The sequence below is a fragment of the Notechis scutatus genome, chromosome 4, assembly GCF_049901735.1.
Source record: "Notechis scutatus isolate UNSWTSFEM ecotype Mainland chromosome 4, rNotScu1.2, whole genome shotgun sequence".
NCBI classification, from domain to species: domain Eukaryota; kingdom Metazoa; phylum Chordata; class Lepidosauria; order Squamata; family Elapidae; genus Notechis; species Notechis scutatus.
This window is the reverse complement of record NC_142012.1, coordinates 61,363,204-61,383,599: the sequence shown is the minus strand read 5'-3', so window position 1 is coordinate 61,383,599 and position 20,396 is coordinate 61,363,204. Positions and strand designations below refer to the sequence as shown.

Sequence of the window (20,396 nt, the reverse complement as noted above, 5' to 3'; positions counted from 1 at the left end):
AACTGCACAGAATCTTATCTAGGGGCTCTCCCCAACCCCTGCGAAGCCCCAGCAGCCCAACCCTGGATAGGACCCAGGTGTGGATGTAATGGACATGAGAGTGAGGAATATGAATTCTGATAAAAAACATCTTTTTGCCTTAAAACAGACAAATTAAGCAGTTTTGCTCCTCTCTGTCTCTCTCTCTCTCTCTCTCTCTCTCCCTCCCTCCCTCCTCCTATGACTAGCCAGGATATTAGAAACAAGAATAGCTCGCTTATAAGAAAAACCCCAAAAACCACATAGCTGGCACATGAAACTAGGACACTTTGCAAGATACCTGTGACCTGGGGTGAAAAAGCAGGTGACATGACTTTTAGCTATTTAGCATAGCCAGCGTCAAGGGTTTAGGGGGCTGTAATCCAAATGACCAATCTGTGATGACCCAGGGTGGGAGACAAAACGAGCAGAGTCACAGAAAACAGGTGAAGCCCCTTTTATTCCTTCACTTTGCTTCCAAGCTCCAAATATCCTTGACCGAAGACAAAAAACTCTCACACAAGCAGTTACACGAAGGAGGGAATGCCGTTTAAATTATAAAGAGTAAAAAAAAAACCAACACAAACCAGGCAAGATAAGGGCTTGAAGACGTCCACAGATATCAGAACATACACTAGGAAGGATGCCAAACTCAGAGAGGGACCATAAAGTAGAGATATTTCCATGCTTTGTTTCCAGCACTCGCCAGTATGCAGGTCCGTCCTCTTATTCAGTTCTCACAGCTGCAGCCCATGAAGAGGATCAAGGTCCTCTCCTCCCAAGTAGACCACGCCTCTCCCTTATCCTCTCCCCCCTGCGTGCCCTAGGATGGAGAGGGGTTGGGCCTGGGTCCTCCTCTGACTGCTCAACCAGCCTCTGCCCTCCACAACCTCCGGAGCCACACTTCCACTCCCTGTGGGCTGTTCCTCCTCTCCCTCAGAGTCAGTCTCCCTCAGAGGCATGACACAATCAATATTATCTGTTATGCATGCATTATTAGGGAAGAGCAAAGGGTTGGACGAGACCACCTTCTGACTGTAAGAATTGCTGTCCTTATATCTTGGTAACAAAATAAAAGTATAATTTTGCATCACACCTTGTGTTCGGTGACTTATCGGCTTTGACCCCAAGCCAGAGCCCAGTTTTGGGGACAACAAAAGGAGGGAGAGGGCAACCAGCAACACGGTGGAAAGACTCATTTGCAGTCTTTATAGAAAGAGTTGAAGGACCAGGTTAAGAATACATTGTCATGGAGAAAAGCTACCTCAGAGCCAATGTGGCGCAGTGGTTAGAATGCAGTATCGCAGGCTAATTCTGCCGGCTGCCAACAGTTCAATTGACTGAAGGTTGACTCAGCCTTCCATCCTTCTGAGGTCAGTAAAATGAGAACCCAGATTGTTGGGGGCAATAGGCTGGTTCTGTATACTGCTAAGAAAGGTCTGTGAAGCCGTATATAAGCCTAAGTGCTATTGCTATGTATGTGGCCGCTAAGTCACCAATGACTTTATAGCATAAAGCCACTCAGTCAAAGACCTAAGAACTGTGACACTAACCCAAGTTTATGGATTACACAGGATTACAATATACATATTACCAGGTAAACTGCTCAGAGTTGCTGGGAACCATGGGATGGATGGAATTTAAATTTAATAAATAAATAAATAAGTTTAGATGCTCAGCCAAAAAAAAATATATTCATGCACACCCACATCTTACCTGCTTTCACCATTCTCCACATTTTTGAGACTTTCCTTTCTACCATGGCTCGCTAAATTACGAGGATCTGAATCTGAGTGTTGAGTTTCACTCTCCCCCATCCTTGTGATAATTTATTATCTGAAAGAGAGAGAGAGAGAAACAGAGAAAAATATGTTCAAAGTGGACCAACATTTTGTAACAAGGCTTTGTTGATAATATTAATCCATCTTATCTCTAGCATGCCCAGCGGCTTAGCCAAAGTATTATTTATTTGTTTACTTATTTATTCATACCAGTCAACTCATAAAACATTCCTATGCCTGTTTTAGTAGTTGCCATTAAAAAAAAGGGAGAGAGGAAGGAAATCTGGAAGAGCAGTGCAGCAGTTTGAAAGTGAAAGTACATTCCAACTCTTATCTTTAAAAGTTTGTAACTAAAATACCAGAGTTTCTGCCCGCGAATATATTTAATTGGAGGACGTGAATGATGACACCCAGCCTATGAAGGTGTTCAATTGGAGAATCTGATTTATGACACAACCAGAGGGGAGGGGGGAAACAGGCTCACAGGGGATTGTAAATTACGTATGCCAGAGTTGGCTTGATACAGGGCAGTGCCAGTATGTTGCCTCTAATGAATCCTTTGTAGTTTTTTGAAGTTTGGCTCGAGAGTCACGATTTAATTAGGGCGATTGCTGGAATCCTGACAATACCACTGAATACCAAGCTCTCTCAATGGTTTACTGTCAGGATCCTGGAAGTTACTCCAATTAAATCATGAGCATTTTTGACATTCTCCCAAGTTGCTTTCAGCGTTGACATCCAATCGGTCAGGCTGACTGAGGAAGGGAGGGGTCCCTTGGATACTCAGGCATTGGGACGAAGTCCATGCTGCTCCCTACCTTGAAGGGGGTTTGTCCCGTGCTACTGTGAACAGCATTATTGTACGCGACCTCCGCGAAAGGCAAGAGGTCCGCCCCATTGGACTGCTGATAATTCACGTAGCACCTCAGATACTGTTCTATCATGGCGTTCAATCTCTCTGCCCTCCCCTATTGGTGCTTGGATGAAAGGCCGAGCTAAGGCCCTGGGACGACCCAATAGACCGCAAGAACTCCCTCCAAAATTTGGCTGTGAAGTGGACCCCTCTGTCTGAGATAATTCTCCATGGTACTCCATGCAGGCGGTAGATGTGCTTCAGGAACAGTTTGGCTAAATGGCGGGCTGAGGGTAGTATGAAACGTGCCTGTTTGGAATACCGTGGAGAATTTTGTATACACATTTTATAGTGGACATTTACATTGAAAAAGAAAAATTAGAACCGGAGGGATTAAAAAATATTTTAAACCAGCATTTAAAGTGACGATTAAAAGCCTACTTTTAAAAAGGAGTGTTTTTGAGCTTTTTAAAAGCTCAAAGAAAACATTCGATTTCTCAACGAGGTGTACATGTTACTGAACTGGGGCATCTATAGAGAAAACATCAACCTCAAATTACCAGACATCCAGCAATAAGTGTAGGCAAATCTTCTAAGAGGAAGGAATATCTCAAGAATATCTGAGATAGAGGCGTTATATCATGTATAGGGAATCCTCGACTTACAACAGTTCATTTAGTGATGGTTCAAGGTTACAACGGCACTGAAAACAGTGGACTTACAACCATTTTTCACACTTACGACAGCATCCACTTGATCACATGATCAAAAGTCAGATGCTTAGCCATTGATTCATATTTATGATGGTTTCAGTGTCCCAGGAGGTCATGTGATCCCTTTTGCGACTTTCTGACAAGCCAAGTCAATGGGGGAAGCCAGATTCACTTAACAACCGTGTGAGAAAAATCACAAAATACATCTAGAGACAGTGAATAATATGAAAGAGCTTTTGCAAAAGGGAATTCTGCTCATAGCAGAAGACACCCTCCCCAGGAAGGCTGGGGGATATATACAGGTTCAAATATACAGTCTCTGTCCCTTTCCTGGGTTCACAATCTATCCAACTACGTAATTCCCTACGCCACACCCATAGCGTATCACCTGTTTCCCTTTCTTTGGACACTACCCTTGTTCTCATGGCATCTTCCTGTTATGTTCTTCTGAACACTAATCATTGATCTGAACACTGATCATTAATCAGTTCCGTTCAGGCCAGAATGACTCTACATCTCTTACATTAATTCTCAAGCCAAAATACAAACCCCCATGATCCAGCCAAAAATCTGACATTTACTTTAGAACATAACATGTTACAAAACAGTACATATTTGTTCGGGTATTTTCCCACGTCATTGTAGTTGTTCTTTTAAAGTTGTAGCAACGTTTCAGCAGAATCTCATCTGCCATCATCAGGCTTCTGTATTGTGTCCGTCTGTGGGTCAGACTTTTACAGTGGTTTCAGATTTAAATTTGGGGCAGCCTATTGCTGTGCCAGAATGGTTTTTTCTTCATCCTGATTGGTTGGGAGTCTTGGTCTGTGTTTATTGGTCTCGGAGTTTGCTGTGTTCTGCTTGATTGGTGTCTCTAATATCTTCTGTCTGTTTTTTGGCTCTTTTTGTATCTTGATTGGCTGGCAGCATTGTGTTACTTTATTGGAGGCCTTTAGTGCAGCTTGGCTCGGGTAAATGGACGGCTATCATTAGTTAGGAAGCTGGGTTTCATCTGGGTGCCTGGTTGGGGTGTGTTTGAGCTGGAGGTATCAGGGGAGTCTGTTTGTGCCCAGGTGTTTGCCTGGCTTGTGGTGTGAGATTTTTTGTTTGTGAGTGCAGGCTTCCAAATGATTGACAGCCTGGTGGAATCATCTCTTCTATTCATGCTTTCTGGTCTTTTTCAATCTCTATGGCTTCTCTGATGACTCTGTGGCTAGGGTTTTCCATAGTGGCCAGGGTTTTGGTGCCATTGAAGTTGATGCTATGACCTGTGGCTTCCATGTGTTGGACTAGTGAGGAAGTGTGTTCCAGCTTTTTGACTGCATTTGTGTGTTCATCCAGGCGGGTACTTATTCTTCTATTGGTCTGTCCAATGTATGTGGCTGGGCATGATGTACAGGGGACTTCGATATGCCTTGGTTTTCCAGGTCAATTTTATCTTTGGGGTTGCTAAGGATGGCTGCTATTTTTCTGTCTGTTTTGAAGGCAGTCCTGATGTGATGTCTGTGTAGTACCTTACTAATTTTGTCTGTAGTACCTCTTATGTAGGGCAGGACAGCTGTTCCATAGGTCTGTTCATCTTCTGGGTTTCTATTATGTTTCAGTGTGTTTTTGTGGATCAAGCTGGTGATTTTGCTTTTGTGGAAGCCGTTAGCTGTCAGTACTTTAGTCAGGGTGCATAGTTCAGTCTTAATGTGTGTCTTGTCTGCCAGGCGTTTGGTTCTGGTAATTAGTGTTTTAGCCACGGAGTTTATCTGTGCTGGGTGGTGGTGGGATTGGGCGTTGAGGTAGCGGTTAGTGTGTGTTTTCTTCTGGTATACGGTGTGTCCTAGTGTGCCATCTGTTTTTTTGTAGATTAGTACATCTAGGAATGGTAGTTGTTTCTTTGTTTCCGTTTCCATGGTGAACTTGATTTTGGGGTGTGTGCTGTTTAGGTGTCTTAGGAAATTGTTTAGGTTTTCTTTTCCATGGGGCCAAATCACAAATGTGTCATCGATGTATCTTAACCATAGTTTGGGTTTGTGGGTGGCATTGGCCAGGGCTCTGGATTCGAATTCTTCCATGAACAGGTTTGCAATGACGGGTGACAGTGGTGATCCCATAGGGGCTCCTTCAATTTGTTTGTATCTTTGTCCTTTGTATATGAAATATGTGTTGGTTAAGCAGTGTTCTGTTAGTTCCATGAGGTGTTTAGCTGGTTGGTATTTATTTTTGATGATTTCAAGGGTCTCTTTTATCGGGACTTGAGTGAATAGTGAAACCACGTCGAAACTTACAAGCAGATCTTCTTGCTCCACATGTAGATCTTTGATCATTTCCAAGAAGTGGTATGAGTTTTGTACATGTGAAGCTGCTGTTTCAGCATGGGGCTGTAGCTGTTTTGCTAAGTGTTTAGCTAGGTTTTGTAGTGGTGCTCCTCTGGAGCTGACTATGGGTCTGAGAGGTATGCCTTCTTTGTGTATTTTTGGGAGGCCGTATAGTTTGGGGCATCTGGAAGATTTTTCTCTTGGGATGATCATCTGTTGGATCTCTTTGCTCATGTGGCTGGTTATAATTTTCTTCTTGGTTAATTTTTCCAGATATGTGGTTGGGTCGTCTGAGAGGTATGCCTTCTTTGTGTATTTTTGGGAGGCCGTATAGTTTGGGGCATCTGGAAGATTTTTCTCTTGGGATGATCATCTGTTGGATCTCTTTGCTCATGTGGCTGGTTATAATTTTCTTCTTGGTTAATTTTTCCAGATATGTGGTTGGGTCGTCTGAGAGGTATGCCTTCTTTGTGTATTTTTGGGAGGCCGTATAGTTTGGGGCATCTGGAAGATTTTTCTCAACCAGCTAAACACCTCATGGAACTAACAGAACACTGCTTAACCAACACATATTTCATATACAAAGGACAAAGATACAAACAAATTGAAGGAGCCCCTATGGGATCACCACTGTCACCCGTCATTGCAAACCTGTTCATGGAAGAATTCGAATCCAGAGCCCTGGCCAATGCCATCCTCAAACCCAAACTATGGTTAAGATACATCGATGACACATTCGTGATTTGGCCCCATGGAAAAGAAAACCTAAACAATTTCCTAACACACCTAAACAGCACACACCCCAAAATCAAGTTCACCATGGAAACGGAAACAAACAAACAACTACCATTCCTAGATGTACTAATCTACAAAAAAACAGATGGCACACTAGGACACACCGTATACCAGAAGAAAACACACACTAACTGCTACCTCAACGCCCAATCCCACCACCACCCAGCACAGATAAACTCCGTGGCTAAAACACTAATTACCAGAACCAAACGCCTGGCAGACAAGACACACATTAAGACTGAACTATGCACCCTGACTAAAGTACTGACAGCCAACGGCTTCCACAAAAGCAAAATCACCAGCTTGATCCACAAAAACACACTGAAACATAATAGAAACCCAGAAGATGAACAGACCTATGGAACAGCTGTCCTGCCCTACATAAGAGGTACTACAGACAAAATTAGTAAGGTACTACACAGACATCACATCAGGACTGCCTTCAAAACAGACAGAAAAATAGCAGCCATCCTTAGCAACCCCAAAGATAAAATTGACCTGGAAAACCAAGGCATATACGAAGTCCCCTGTGCATCATGCCCAGCCACATACATTGGACAGACCAATAGAAGAATAAGTACCCGCCTGGATGAACACAAAATGCAGTCAAAAAGCTGGAACACACTTCCTCACTAGTCCAACACATGGAAGCCACAGGTCATAGCATCAACTTCAATGGCACCAAAACCCTGGCCACTATGGAAAACCCTAGCCACAGAGTCATCAGAGAAGCCATAGAGATTGAAAAAAGACCAGAAAGCATGAATAGAAGAGATGATTCCACCAGGCTGTCAATCATTTGGAAGCCTGCACTCACAAACAAAAAAATCTCCACACCACAAGCCAGGCAAACACCTGGGCACAAACAGACTCCCCCTGATACCTCCAGCTCAAACACACCCCAACCAGGCACCCAGATGAAACCCAGCTTCCTAACTAATGATAGCTGTCCATTTACCCGAAGCCAAGCTGCACTAAAGGCCTCCAATAAAGTAACACAATGCTGCCAGCCAATCAAGATACAAAAGAGCCAAAAAACAGACAGAAGATATTAGAGACACCAATCAAGCAGAACACAGCAAACTCCGAGACCAATAAACACAGACCAAGACTCCCAACCAATCAGGATGAAGAAAAAACCATTCTGGCACAGCAATAGGCTGCCCCAAATTTAAATCTGAAACCACTGTAAAAGTCTGACCCACAGACGGACACAATACAGAAGCCTGATGATGGCAGATGAGATTCTGCTGAAACGTTGCTACAACTTTAAAAGAACTACAATGACGTGGGAAAATACCCGAACCAAGCCGAATACCATACATGTAAGTACCCGCGAAAACTTAAGAAAACTATATATATATATATTGCCAGTTACATCATCAAGCCTGATGATGGCAGATGAGATTCTGCTGAAACGTTGCTACAACTTTAAAAGCACCACTACTATGACGTGGGAAAATACCCGAACAAAGCTGAATGCCATACATGTAAGTACCCGCGTCTGTGGGTCATGAAGTCTCATTCATCATCTTCAGGCTTCTGTCTTCAGCTCTGTGCTTCTCAGAGAAGCGTGAAGATGATGAATGAGACTTCATCGAACGTTGCCTAGATACTTCCAATCTTACGCGGGAGAAAACCCGAATAACCAAAGATCCACATACAAATACCGCGAGAACCTCAGAATATATATATATATATATATATATATATATATATATATATATATATATATATATATATATATATATATATATATATATATATATATATATATATGGATCTTTGGTTATTCGGGTTTTCTCCGCGTAAGATTCAAAGTATCTAGGCAACGTTCGCGAGGTCCCACTCGCCATCTTCAGGCTGGTGCTTTCGGCTTAGTGCCAGTGCAAGCAGTGTGTGACCGGAGCTGCCATCTCTCTATATATACAAGTGGTGGGGATGGTGTGCTGGGCTGGTTGGCTGTGCTGCAGCCTCTTGATTGGTTGATGGAGTTGATGTTGGTATAATGGGCTGTGTAATGGCCTTTTGTTGTAGAGATATCCTGGATCTTGTGCTGTCATCTCCTGGGTCGTTAGCCTCTTGTGTTTTAACGGCTTGGGTAATGGGTTGTGTGATGGGCTTGTGAGTTCTTTTGTTGTGGTATCCTGGGTCTTGCATTGTAATCTCCTGGGTCGTTTGTGTTTTGATCTCTTTTTGATTAGCCTCCTGTGTAGTAACAGCTTGGGTAATGGGTTGTGTGATGACCTTGTGAGATTTATTGCTGTGGTATCCTTGGTCTTGTGCTGTGATATCCTGGGTCATTTGCTGTGTTGTGACTTCTTGAGTTCTTGAGGTGTAATTTCTTGAGTTTTCTGATGTGATGTCCTGAGCGGGTGGCTGTGATGTAGCATTTTGGGTTTTTAATATGGCTTTGAGTTTGGGGTCTGGGTCTGTGTTCGTTTGGCTTCGAGTTCGTGGTCGTGCCACATCTTCATGGTGGGGGTCAGTTCGCTTCATGTATGGTTCAGAGGAGTTTGAAGTGGGTAGTGATGCAGCTGCAGTGCGGCTTCTGGTCTGTGGTCGTGTCTCATCTTCTGTGTGGGTGTGAGTCTGATTTTTACGTGGAAGTGTGGTGGTGGCATCTTGTGTGGCCCTCATGGGTGTGGGTCTGGTGTCATTTATCATGTTGGGTACTCGTCTGTTTATGAGGGCGGGTTTCCAAATGGCTGGTAAGCGGGAGGTGTCATCTCTTTTATTCATGCTGTGTGGGCGTTTTCTATCTCTATGGCTTCTCTGATTATTCTGCTGCTGTGGTGTTCAGTTTTGGCGATAGTTCTGGTATTTTTAAGGTCAATCTCATGTCCTGTGGCTTTGAGGTGTTAGACCAGGGAAGAGGTTGGTTCTTCTTTTTTGATTGAGTTCTTATGTTCTTCAACGCTGCACTTATTCTTCTGTTAGTTTGTCCAATGTATGTGGTGAGGCAGGCAGTGCAGGGGATTTCATATACTCCTTGGTTTTCTAACTCGATTTTGTCTTTAGGGTTTCTTAGGATGATGGATATTTTTCTGTTTGTGCAGAATGCTGTTTTAATGTTGTGTTTTGGAGGATCTTGCTGATTTTGTCTGTAGTGCCTTTTATATATGGGAGGAGGGCTTTGCCGTTCTCTTGTTCTCTGTCTTGGATTTTGGTTGGGGTTTCTTTTTGGATTAGGTGGGTGATCTTCTTTCTTTGAAATCCATTGGCTGTTAGTACGTTGGTGAGAGTGTTTAGTTCGGTTTTTAGGTGTTGTTCATCAGCTAAGCATTTTGTTCTGGAGATGAGGTGTCTCAGCTACGGAATTGATCTGTGCTGGGTGGTGGTGTGAGAGTGCGTGTAGATAGCGGTTTGTATGTGTTTTCTTTTGGTAGATGGTGTGTCCTAGGGAGCCATTGGGTTTTTTGTATACCAAGACATCTAGGAAGGGAAGTTGATTGTTAGTTTCTGTTTCCATGGTGAATTGTATTTTGGGGTGTAGGCTGTTGAGGTGTGTGAGGAAGTTGTTCAGTTTTTCTTTCCCGTGTGGCCAGATTATGAAGGTGTCATCTACGTATCTGAGCCAGAGTTTGGGTTTGTGATCATATTTTTCTAGAGCTTGTGTTTCAAAGTGTTCCATGTAGAGGTTTGCGATGACAGGTGAGAGGGGTGATCCCATGGGTGCTCCTTCTATTTGTTTGTATTTTTGTCCATTGTAGGTGAAGTATGTATTGGATAGACAGTGGTTGGTCTCACCTGTCATCGCAAACCTCTACATGGAACACTTTGAAACACAAGCTCTAGAAAAATATGATCACAAACCCAAACTCTGGCTCAGATACGTAGATGACACCTTCATAATCTGGCCACACGGGAAAGAAAAACTGAACGACTTCCTCACACACCTCAACAGCCTACACCCCAAAATACAATTCACCATGGAAACAGAAACTAACAATCAACTTCCCTTCCTAGATGTCTTGGTATACAAAAACCCAATGGCTCCCTAGGACACACCATCTACCAAAAGAAAACACATACAAACCGCTATCTACACGCACTCACACCACCACCCAGCACAGATCAATTCCGTAGCTGAGACACTCATCTCCAGAACAAAATGCTTAGCTGATGAACAACACCTAAAAACCGAACTAAACACTCTCACCAACGTACTAACAGCCAATGGATTTCAAAGAAAGAAGATCACCCACCTAATCCAAAAAGAAACCCCAACCAAAATCCAAGACAGAGAACAAGAGAACGGCAAAGCCCTCCTCCCATATATAAAAGGCACTACAGACAAAATCAGCAAGATCCTCCAAAAACACAACATTAAAACAGCATTCTGCACAAACAGAAAATATCCACCATCCTAAGAAACCCTAAAGACAAAATCGAAGTTAGAAAACCAAGGAGTATATGAAATCCCTGCACTGCCTGCCTCACCACATACATTGGACAAACTAACAGAAGAATAAGTGCACGCGTTGAAGAACATAAGAACTCAATAAAAAAAGAAGAACCAACCTCTTCCTGGTCCAACACCTCAAAGCCACAGGACATGAGATTGACCTTAAAAATACCAGAACTATCGCCAAAACTGAACACCACAGCAGCAGAATAATCAGAGAAGCCATAGAGATAGAAAACGCCCACACAGCATGAATAAAAGAGATGACACCTCCCGCTTACCAGCCATTTGGAAACCCGCCTCATAAACAGACGAGTACCCAACATGATAAATGACACCAGACCCACACCCATGAGGGCCACACAAGATGCCACCACCACACTTCCACGTAAAAATCAGACTCACACCCACACAGAAGATGAGACACGACCACAGACCAGAAGCCGCACTGCAGCTGCATCACTACCCACTTCAAACTCCTCTGAACCATACATGAAGCGAACTGACCCCCACCATGAAGATGTGGCACGACCACGAACTCAAGCCAAACGAACACAGACCCAGACCCCAAACTCAAAGCCATATTAAAAACCCAAAATGCTACATCACAGCCACCCGCTCAGGACATCACATCAGAAAACTCAAGAAATTACACCTCAAGAACTCAAGAAGTCACAACACAGCAAATGACCCAGGATATCACAGCACAAGACCAAGGATACCACAGCAATAAATCTCACAAGGTCATCACACAACCCATTACCCAAGCTGTTACTACACAGGAGGCTAATCAAAAAGAGATCAAAACACAAACGACCCAGGAGATTACAATGCAAGACCCAGGATACCACAACAAAAGAACTCACAAGCCCATCACACAACCCATTACCCAAGCCGTTAAAACACAAGAGGCTAACGACCCAGGAGATGACAGCACAAGATCCAGGATATCTCTACAACAAAAGGCCATTACACAGCCCATTATACCAACATCAACTCCATCAACCAATCAAGAGGCTGCAGCACAGCCAACCAGCCCAGCACACCATCCCCCCACCACTTGTATATATAGAGAGATGGCAGCTCCGGTCACACACTGCTTGCACTGGCACTAAGCCGAAAGCACCAGCCTGAAGATGGCGAGTGGGACCTCGCCTGAACGTGCCTAGATACTTTGAATCTTACGCGGGAGAAAACCTGAATAACCAAAGATCCACATACAAATACCCATGAGAACCTCAGAAAATTTATATATATATATATATATATATATATATATATATATATATATATATATATATATATATATATACACACACACACACACACACACACACACACACACACACACACACATATATACATACCCTGTTTCTCCAACAATACGGCCTCCCCCAATAGGAAGTCCCAGCATGTTTTATAGGCATGAAATGAAATTAAGCCCCTCCCCCCCCAAATTAAGGCCTATATTAAAACATGCGAAATGGGGGGAATGGTGGGGGGAGCTTGCCGTAAGGAAGTACTTTTGTTGCACACCCTGATATGGTGCTGCCTGCGTTGACCCCGATACGAAGTGCCCCCTCCAACGCCGAGGTCAACATTCAAGCCGTCGCTGCCCGCCTGCCCAATGATGCAAAGGGGGGGGGGAATTAAGTCACCCCCGAAAAGACGGCCTAGCCATTTTTTCGGGGCTCAAAAAAAAATAAGACCCGGCCTTATTATATGAGAAACACGGTGTATATGTATATGTATATGTATATGTATATGTATATGTATATGTATATATATATATATGTTATTTCTACATATAACAAACCATGTGGCTAACTTAACAACGGCCATGATTCACTTAACAATGGTGGCAAGAAAAGTCGTAAAATTGGACAAAACAGCTCTCTTGCTTAGCAGTAGAAATTTTGGGCCTCCATTGTGGTTGTAAATCGAGGATTATTTGTAATGTACCCAAAATGGCTCTCTGTGATTACATTTAAAAAAATAGCATTTTATGAGAAGGATGGAAAAATAAAAACACAGCAGCTGTACAATAATAGAGAGAGAAAAGGATGGAAAAAGTTGGCAGCATCCAGTCAAATCATTGGAAGGCTCTTTGAAACAGCCCAGGGTTCATGGACAAAGAGGAAAGAGCTTCATCTCCACAAAATGGCTGCCAAACAGTTTGAGCACATCTTGTTTAGCAACAGAAACTTTGGGCTCAATTGCGGTCGTAAGTTGAGGACCACCTGTACTCTAAATCCAGGCTGCATAAAACTTGAAGTCCACAAGTCTTAAAGTTGCCATGGTTGGAGACCCCTGTCCTAGATCCTAGTAGTTGACAATGATTAAGAGACAAGACCTGGAGCCCACTTCTTTGGGTTCTTCCAGAAGTTGGGTTCACTACTGATCTACTATTTATTCTAAAAATCTAGAGTCCAATGGAGTTGGATGGCTATAATAAATTTGAATAAATAATAAAAATAGTACTCCCTATGGTTTTTGGCGCACTGGGTACCTTACCAAAATTCTGGACACTTTAAAAAAAAATCTGCACTTTTTGACAAAATTTCCATCTGACAATTACAAAGGCTTGGTCTACTCTACACTTACACAACATCCATGCATTATGGCATCCTAGATTATTGGGAGGAACTCGATGTGTATAAAGGCCAACATTGGCCAAAGAACCGGCAGCTGTGATTTCACAATTTTTGTATATATAATCATAATCTAATATCTTTGGGTTAGATATCAAGGCATGCAACATGGTCTAATAATCAAACCCGGAAATGGCAGCAAATGCAGCACTCTTTTACAATCCTTTTTCCCTAGCTACCTATCAACAAGGCCCAATGAAAGTGCCGTTAACCATAACCTCCATCTATGTAACCATAAAGTAAACCAGATATACAAGCGGATTATCTGTTACCTTCTGGGAGAAGATCACTCAGTTCAAAGCAATAAGAACAACTACCTTTCATCAATGGGTGAAAAATGAATCAAAGACCGAATCCCAATAGTTGTTGTTGCTACGGGAAACCCTTTGGTTCCATAGGGTTCTGCCTATAGCTCTGGACAAGCCAAGAAAGACCCAGTATTTAACTGGTGTGTGTGTGTGTGTGTGTGTATCTGTGCATGTTCCAATGAAACTCCCCATTTCATTCAGCACTCAGAAACAAAGTTCACCCAAATAAGAATTTATTGAAGAAGTCATACTGGCACATCTGGGAAAACTCGAATCTGAGAATTCTGGGTTTTCCCTTCCCAATTGAAATTCACAAACCCATCCCTTGCACCCATTAGTACATCACGTGGCCCAATCAACTGTCGTCCCAACTGGAGACATTCCTCCAACCATTCCTTCCCAGGTGCAGGGTAACTTGTCCTTGACTTTATGAGAAGAATGTTGTTGAGCCTAATCTTCCACCACTCTATACAATCCCCCCTCTCAAATTCCCAGACACAAAAATGTGGCAGCTTCGAAGCTTCTAAGTAAAATATGGTTTCCAAAGTGTGTGTGTTTGTGTGCTGAGATAGAGAGATACAGACAGAGACAGAGAACGTTCCTTTTATCACATGGACAGGCAACCCTCTCCGTTTTTTGCAGGAAAAAAAAATTAAAGTTCATTTTTAAAAATCAAGGCAGAGCTGGATGGACAAAGGCCTGAAAATGAGTGTGATTCAGCACCTCTCTCCATCTCTGCCTTAATTTACAAGAAGGAAAAGGATTTTTCTACAGAATAAGCAACCTGCTCAAGCATTTCCAAGGGGCGCAAATTATACTGGCATATTGTCCGAATATGAATTGGCCAATTTGGGATTCTCACCATCACACTGTCAGGATTCCATTCACAACTTAAATTAAAACTTGGTTTCAATTTCTGAAAATCCAAAGGAACAATTGTTTCAAGTTGACATAATGCCTATAATTCTGTTGAGGAACTATAAACGTCTGGCAGTAAGGTGATTATAACAACATATGCTTTCTAATCAGACTTTGTACTTTAGCTGAAGTGTGTGTGTGTGTGTGTGTGTGTGTGTGTGTGTGTGTATGCACGAATGCGATGGCTCAGCAGTTCAAGATGCTGAGCTTGTCAGCTGGAAAGCTGACAGCCCAGGTCCGAGACTCGAGTACCACACGACGGGGTGAGATTCCAGATTCACTTAACATGTTGTTAACTTAACAACCGCAATGATCCACTTAACAACTGTGGCAAGAAGTCGTAAAATGGGACAAAACATACTTGACAACTGTCTCTCTCAGAAACAGAAATTTTGGGCTCAACTGTGGTTAAAAGTTGAGGACTACATATACATATACATATACATATACATGTGTGTGTGTTTTCTTAAGTTTTCGCGGGTACTTACATGTATAGTATTCAGCTTCGTTCAGGTATTTTCCCACGTCATTGTAGTTGTGCTTTTAAAGTTGTAGCAACATTTCGGCAGAATCTCATCTGCCATCATCAGGCTTCTGTATTGTGTTCGTCTGTGAGTCGGCTGTGAAAGTCGGACTCACAGACGAACACAATACAGAAGCCTGATGATGGCAGATGAGATTCTGCCGAAATGTTGCTACAACTTTAAAAGCACAACTATAATGACGTGGGAAAATACCCGAACAAACTGAATACCATATATGTGTGTGTGTGTGTGTGTGTGTGTGTGTAGTATGTATGTATATATATATATATAAAAGCAAAATACCACTCACGCATCATCACAAAATCTCCACAACCGTAAAGCCTACAAACTTGAAATTTGGCACATATGTTCCTCTTGGCTTCTAGGTGCTCACTAAGAAAGGATTTTTCGAAATGACCATCAGAGCATTATTATTTCGTATATTATTATTAATATGCTCTGATGCTAAGGAGTTCTACTCCCCTTCCCACATGAAAATAAATCTGTTCCAAATTCAAAGGAATTTGGAGGAATTCCTTTGGAGAGGAGAGGAATTTCAGTTTCAGTTTCACAGCAGCACCAAGCAGCTTTAGTACAGAACAGTTGAGCTAAGCCACACTCAGGCTCCTTGCTGTCTCCTTCTTGCTCACAAGCAAATACTGTTTCACTTTCCAAACAGCCCTCAACTCTCTCACACATTGACAGGACGCTAGCCAGATGAATACCGATGGATGCTGGTAGGCAGAGGCAGAATTTTTCCCCCTTATTTTCCTCCCCAGAAACTAAGCCCGACCACATAGTTTTGTAGCGAAGCACGGGTATCGAGCTAGCATACCATAAATACCAACCTCGTTTCTTTCCCTGCGCTGTAATAAATCCAAAGTGATAATGAGATCTTCAATCTTCCATTGAAGAATAAATCTATAATAAAGTAACTTGAGGTAAAATAAATGAGCTGCAGCGGAGAAAGGATTCCAATACTGCTGGTGGCAATATAATGTACAGCTCTGCTTATCTTGGAAATGTAATCTGCAAATGTAATGCAAGAAATCCTTTAAGTCTCCACACCACAGCAACCACACACATAATGGGAATTAGGAATCAAATAAGGTCCAATAAAATAAACCAATAATAAATAATAATGTCGGGTTTAGAATGTTCTTCAAATCCAGATTGTGGATGACACTCATTTTCAGAAGGGACCGATAAATTGTTTGAAATCTTACTGTACTTTAAATACAGGACAAACTCAGATTTATTTATTGTTTTGTTCTCCTTTTATAGAGAAAAATATGGCTTGTTGCTGTTTCAAGCAGTACCTCACCTGCCCAGGTGCAGCATTCCTAAGGACCTGAGGAAAAAGGAAAAGTGCCCTATTAATCATAAAAAGAACTAACCTGAATTTCAGCACAATAAAGCAATACTATTTTGTGCCCTGAAGATGTACATTTTTTGCTCTCTTCTTAAATTCCCTCCGTGAGAAATAATTGATATTTAACTCCCACCTGATTTATTTATGCATTTCTGTCATTCCTTCTCAAACCAATATCAACAACAAAATAAGCCCCCTGTCTATAAACAAATGCATGGCCCTCTGTATGTAATAAACTTCTGGCCAAAAGAAATATTTTTTTTTCTAATTATTTACAATTTGAAATCTTAGACGGTTCAGAGAAGCAGCAGTGTTGGGTCAGTTTTAATAGGCCATCTTTAATCTTGTCTTGTATTTTGCTTAGTCAAGCATTTCCCAATTCCTTTCAATCCCATTAAGGCAATCCATATTACAAAGCCTTCCAAATCTTCTCAGAAAAAAACCCAAATCTGGGTAGTTCTTACAGTTTTACTCTGTACATTCCAGATTCATACATCCCATTAATATATATTTGCAGAGATGGTATTCAGCAGGTTCGAACCAGTTCTGGAGAACGGGTAGCAGAGATTGGGCAAATCCCACCTCTGTCTGGCCCCACCCCCATCTATTCTCTGCCTCCCGAGTCCCAGCTGATCGGCTGGGTCTTCTTTGGTTGCCCTGCACAGGAGAACGGAGCTGGAAAGCAGGTTAGTGGGGTGGGGAGGGAAGGGGATTTTGCAGTAACCTTCTGCCAGGAGTGGGGAAGGAATGGGGATTCTACAGTATCCTTCCCCTGCCATGCCCACCAAGCCACGCCCACAAAACTGGGTACAGCCTGATACATACAGATAAGAAAGTATTTAGTGAAGTTTTGCTAATCTTCATGCTTATCTTACCATGATTTCAACTGTCCTGTCTGAATATGGAGTACTTCACATCTACCTTGTAATAATTTGAGCTTCTTGGTTCTTGTCTAGGTTTGTGATCTTGGGTTTCTACCACTTCTACCCAGACCATGGGTGACTGGGGAATTCTGGAAGTTGAAATCCACATATCTTCACATCGCCAAAGTCCAGAAACACGGGGCTAAATAAATGAGCCAGGATGAACCTCGTTGAACAAGAGAAGACAGAGGGATCCATAGTCCTCACGAAGTTTCTCTCCGGCAATCCGTAGGAAAGTAGCTACTAAGCTCAGCTCCATGTTGTCGTTGCATACTCATAGAATTGGGCTACTTCTGTAAACCAGGTTTCAGATGGCTTACATCCCCTTAGCACGTTGCATATAGGAGTCTGCAGTGCTTCAAAGTCAAATCCGAAAATCGTTTCAAAGGACTCCTGGGGGATGTCCGCAAATCTTGAAAACAACTCTTATTGCTTCTTGGAATCACGTGAAATCAGGCCTTGAAACGCTTTTAAAGAACAGCAGGCCAAATTTGCATTTCGAACCATCTTTTCTTCAAAAGATGGCCTAAACCTAACTTGTGCAAATATTGCTTTAAAGCTAGCCTTGTGTACATGGGAAACTGTTTTCTCTTGTCCTGAGGACCGTGCGAGGAGCTATGTACACCTGCCAGAAGCCACGCACACTTCGCTGTAGGCCTCTCCTGTCTTCCTTCAATTCAACAACCTGAAAATGAAATGGCAGTCGTGATTGTATTTCAAAAATCAAAATGTATCGAAGCCATTGTTTATGGCTTATAAAAAAAAAACCATTATCTCCCAGAGAGGGTGGAATTACGATCTAAAATTCTGTGCAAAAGCCTACTTCCTGGTTTAACTGCTAAGATTATGGTTTAACCCAGCACATCGTACTATCATATAGCAGTATGGATAGTACCATCAAACAATCTCATTTTGTTGATGATAAACTTGTTTCAGATCAGATATTCTCAATCTAATAGAGGTAGACTGCCTGAAGATGAAGGAGAAGGGGGGGGGAACCACTTGGAGCTACTATTAGGAGTATCATATTTAAGAAATCATAACCAAAACAGATTTTTTTTTCCTAACAGCATTCATGACAAGGATATTTTCAAGTGCATTACGTCCATGTTTCTTAAACTATGACAAGAGAGAGAGAAAGAGGATGGATGGATAGATGGATGGATGGATAAATTATCTATCTATGGACCTAAGATCTGTCCTATGGTATTCAGATGGGTTTATGTTCCTAACAGCTAGTTAATTGCTGTTTCCATGTTGCTTCCCAGAAGTTCCCAGATGAGTGCATTTCGGAGTCAAATGTGTTTTTAAGAATACATTATAGTGGGGGAAATGGCCAGATTCACCAAACTAGGGAGAGAGATGCTAAATCACAAGGCATAAACTGTGATAGCTGGGATTTGTTCATCTTAAATCTTCTAAACTGATCCATTTATGAACGGGATTAAGTTCCTTTAATTTCTCACCCTGCATTTATCCCCAAAGTTTCCCAGAGAAGGTAAGGAAGACAAATGGTAGGATCCACGACGTCCTTTGCTGTACAACTGGAGACTTAACGCACAAGGACCAAGGGGGTCAGGCGGAAGGGAGGAGGAAAGCAGTGGAGTAAACAGAATAAAAGACTTGGAAGGAACCTCAGGGGTCTTCTAGTCCACCCCCCTGATCAAGCAGGAGATCCTGTACTGTTTCAACAAAGGGCTGACATGATACAGTATTTAGGGATGACATGATAGCAGTGCTCCAGTACTTGAGGGGCTGCCACAAAGAAGAGGGGGTCAAATTATTCTCCAAAGCACCAGAGGGTAACCTAGAATTAAGGAGAAACTTCCTAACATTGAGGACAATTAACCAGTGGAATGGAAGTTGCCTTCAGATGTTGTAGGTGCTTCATCACTGGAGGTTTTTAAGAGACTGGACAGTCACTTGTCTGAGATTACATAGGTTCTCCTGCAAGATCCCTTCCAGCTCTATTTCTAATTTCTTATTTCAATATCTAATTCATTTCTAATTGCCATTCCCTATTCTATTCTATTCTCTATTCTATTCTCTATTCTATTCTCTATTCTATTCTATTCCTATTCTATTCTATATTCTATTCTATTCTGTTCTATTCTATTCTATTCCCATTGTCTATTCTATTCTATTCTATTCTATTCTATTCTATTCTATTCTATTCTATTCTATTCTATTCTATATTCTATTCCCATTGTTTATTCTATTCTATTCCTATTCTATTCTATTCCCATTCCCATTGTCTATTCTATTCTATTCTATTCTATTCCTATTCTATATTCTATTCTATTCTATTCCCACTCCCATTGTCTATTCTATTCTATTCTATTCTATTCTATTCTATTCCCATTCCCATTGTCTATTCTATTCTATTCTATTCTATTCTATATTCTATTCTATTCTATTCTATTCTATATTCTATTATATTCTATTATATTCCCATTCCCATTGTCTGTTCTGTTCTGTTCTATTCTATTCTATTTTCATTCCATTATTCTATTATATTCTGTTCTGTTCTATCCCCATTCTCTCTTGTCTTCTCTACTATTCCCATTCTCTATTCTCTATTCTATACTACTCTATTCCATTCCTAGATTATCTGAACCTCCCCCTCCCCCTCCCAAAAAAACCCCTCTCACCTTCAGCCAAAGCTCGGTTGTTAGACTGGTTTCTGCAGAGGCGGATAAAGGGGCAGCGGCGCTCCTGCACTGAAGGAACCCAGGTCAGTAGGGAACGTTCAACCGAGTCTTGCCCTTTGTGACGTCACACAGTGGTTGGGGGGGAGCCGCGCCGGAGGTCTCTCGGGCTTCGCGACTT

At 42.1% G+C, this 20,396-nt stretch overlaps 1 protein-coding gene across 3 annotated transcripts in view; it reads right to left on the bottom strand.

Annotated features, from left to right (window-relative positions):
• CNGA1 (cyclic nucleotide gated channel subunit alpha 1) overlaps nt 1-20,331 on the bottom strand; it is a 31,724-nt gene extending 11,393 nt beyond the window's left edge. The window contains exons 1-5 of one of the 3 annotated variants that reach the window (XM_087963622.1): nt 20,219-20,331; nt 17,520-18,252; nt 16,597-16,623; nt 16,121-16,301; nt 1,735-1,854 (exon numbers count right to left, since the gene is read on the bottom strand). In XM_087963622.1, coding sequence (XP_087819748.1) covers nt 1,735-1,835 — 101 coding nt within the window. In that variant the 5' untranslated portion in view covers nt 1,836-1,854; nt 16,121-16,301; nt 16,597-16,623; nt 17,520-18,252; nt 20,219-20,331. The remainder of the gene's footprint in view (nt 1-1,734; nt 1,855-16,120; nt 16,302-16,596; nt 16,624-17,519; nt 18,253-20,218) is intronic. The other 2 variants (XM_087963623.1, XM_087963624.1) reach the window with 2 other exon arrangements.
• Nucleotides 20,332-20,396: the final 65 nt, after the last annotated feature.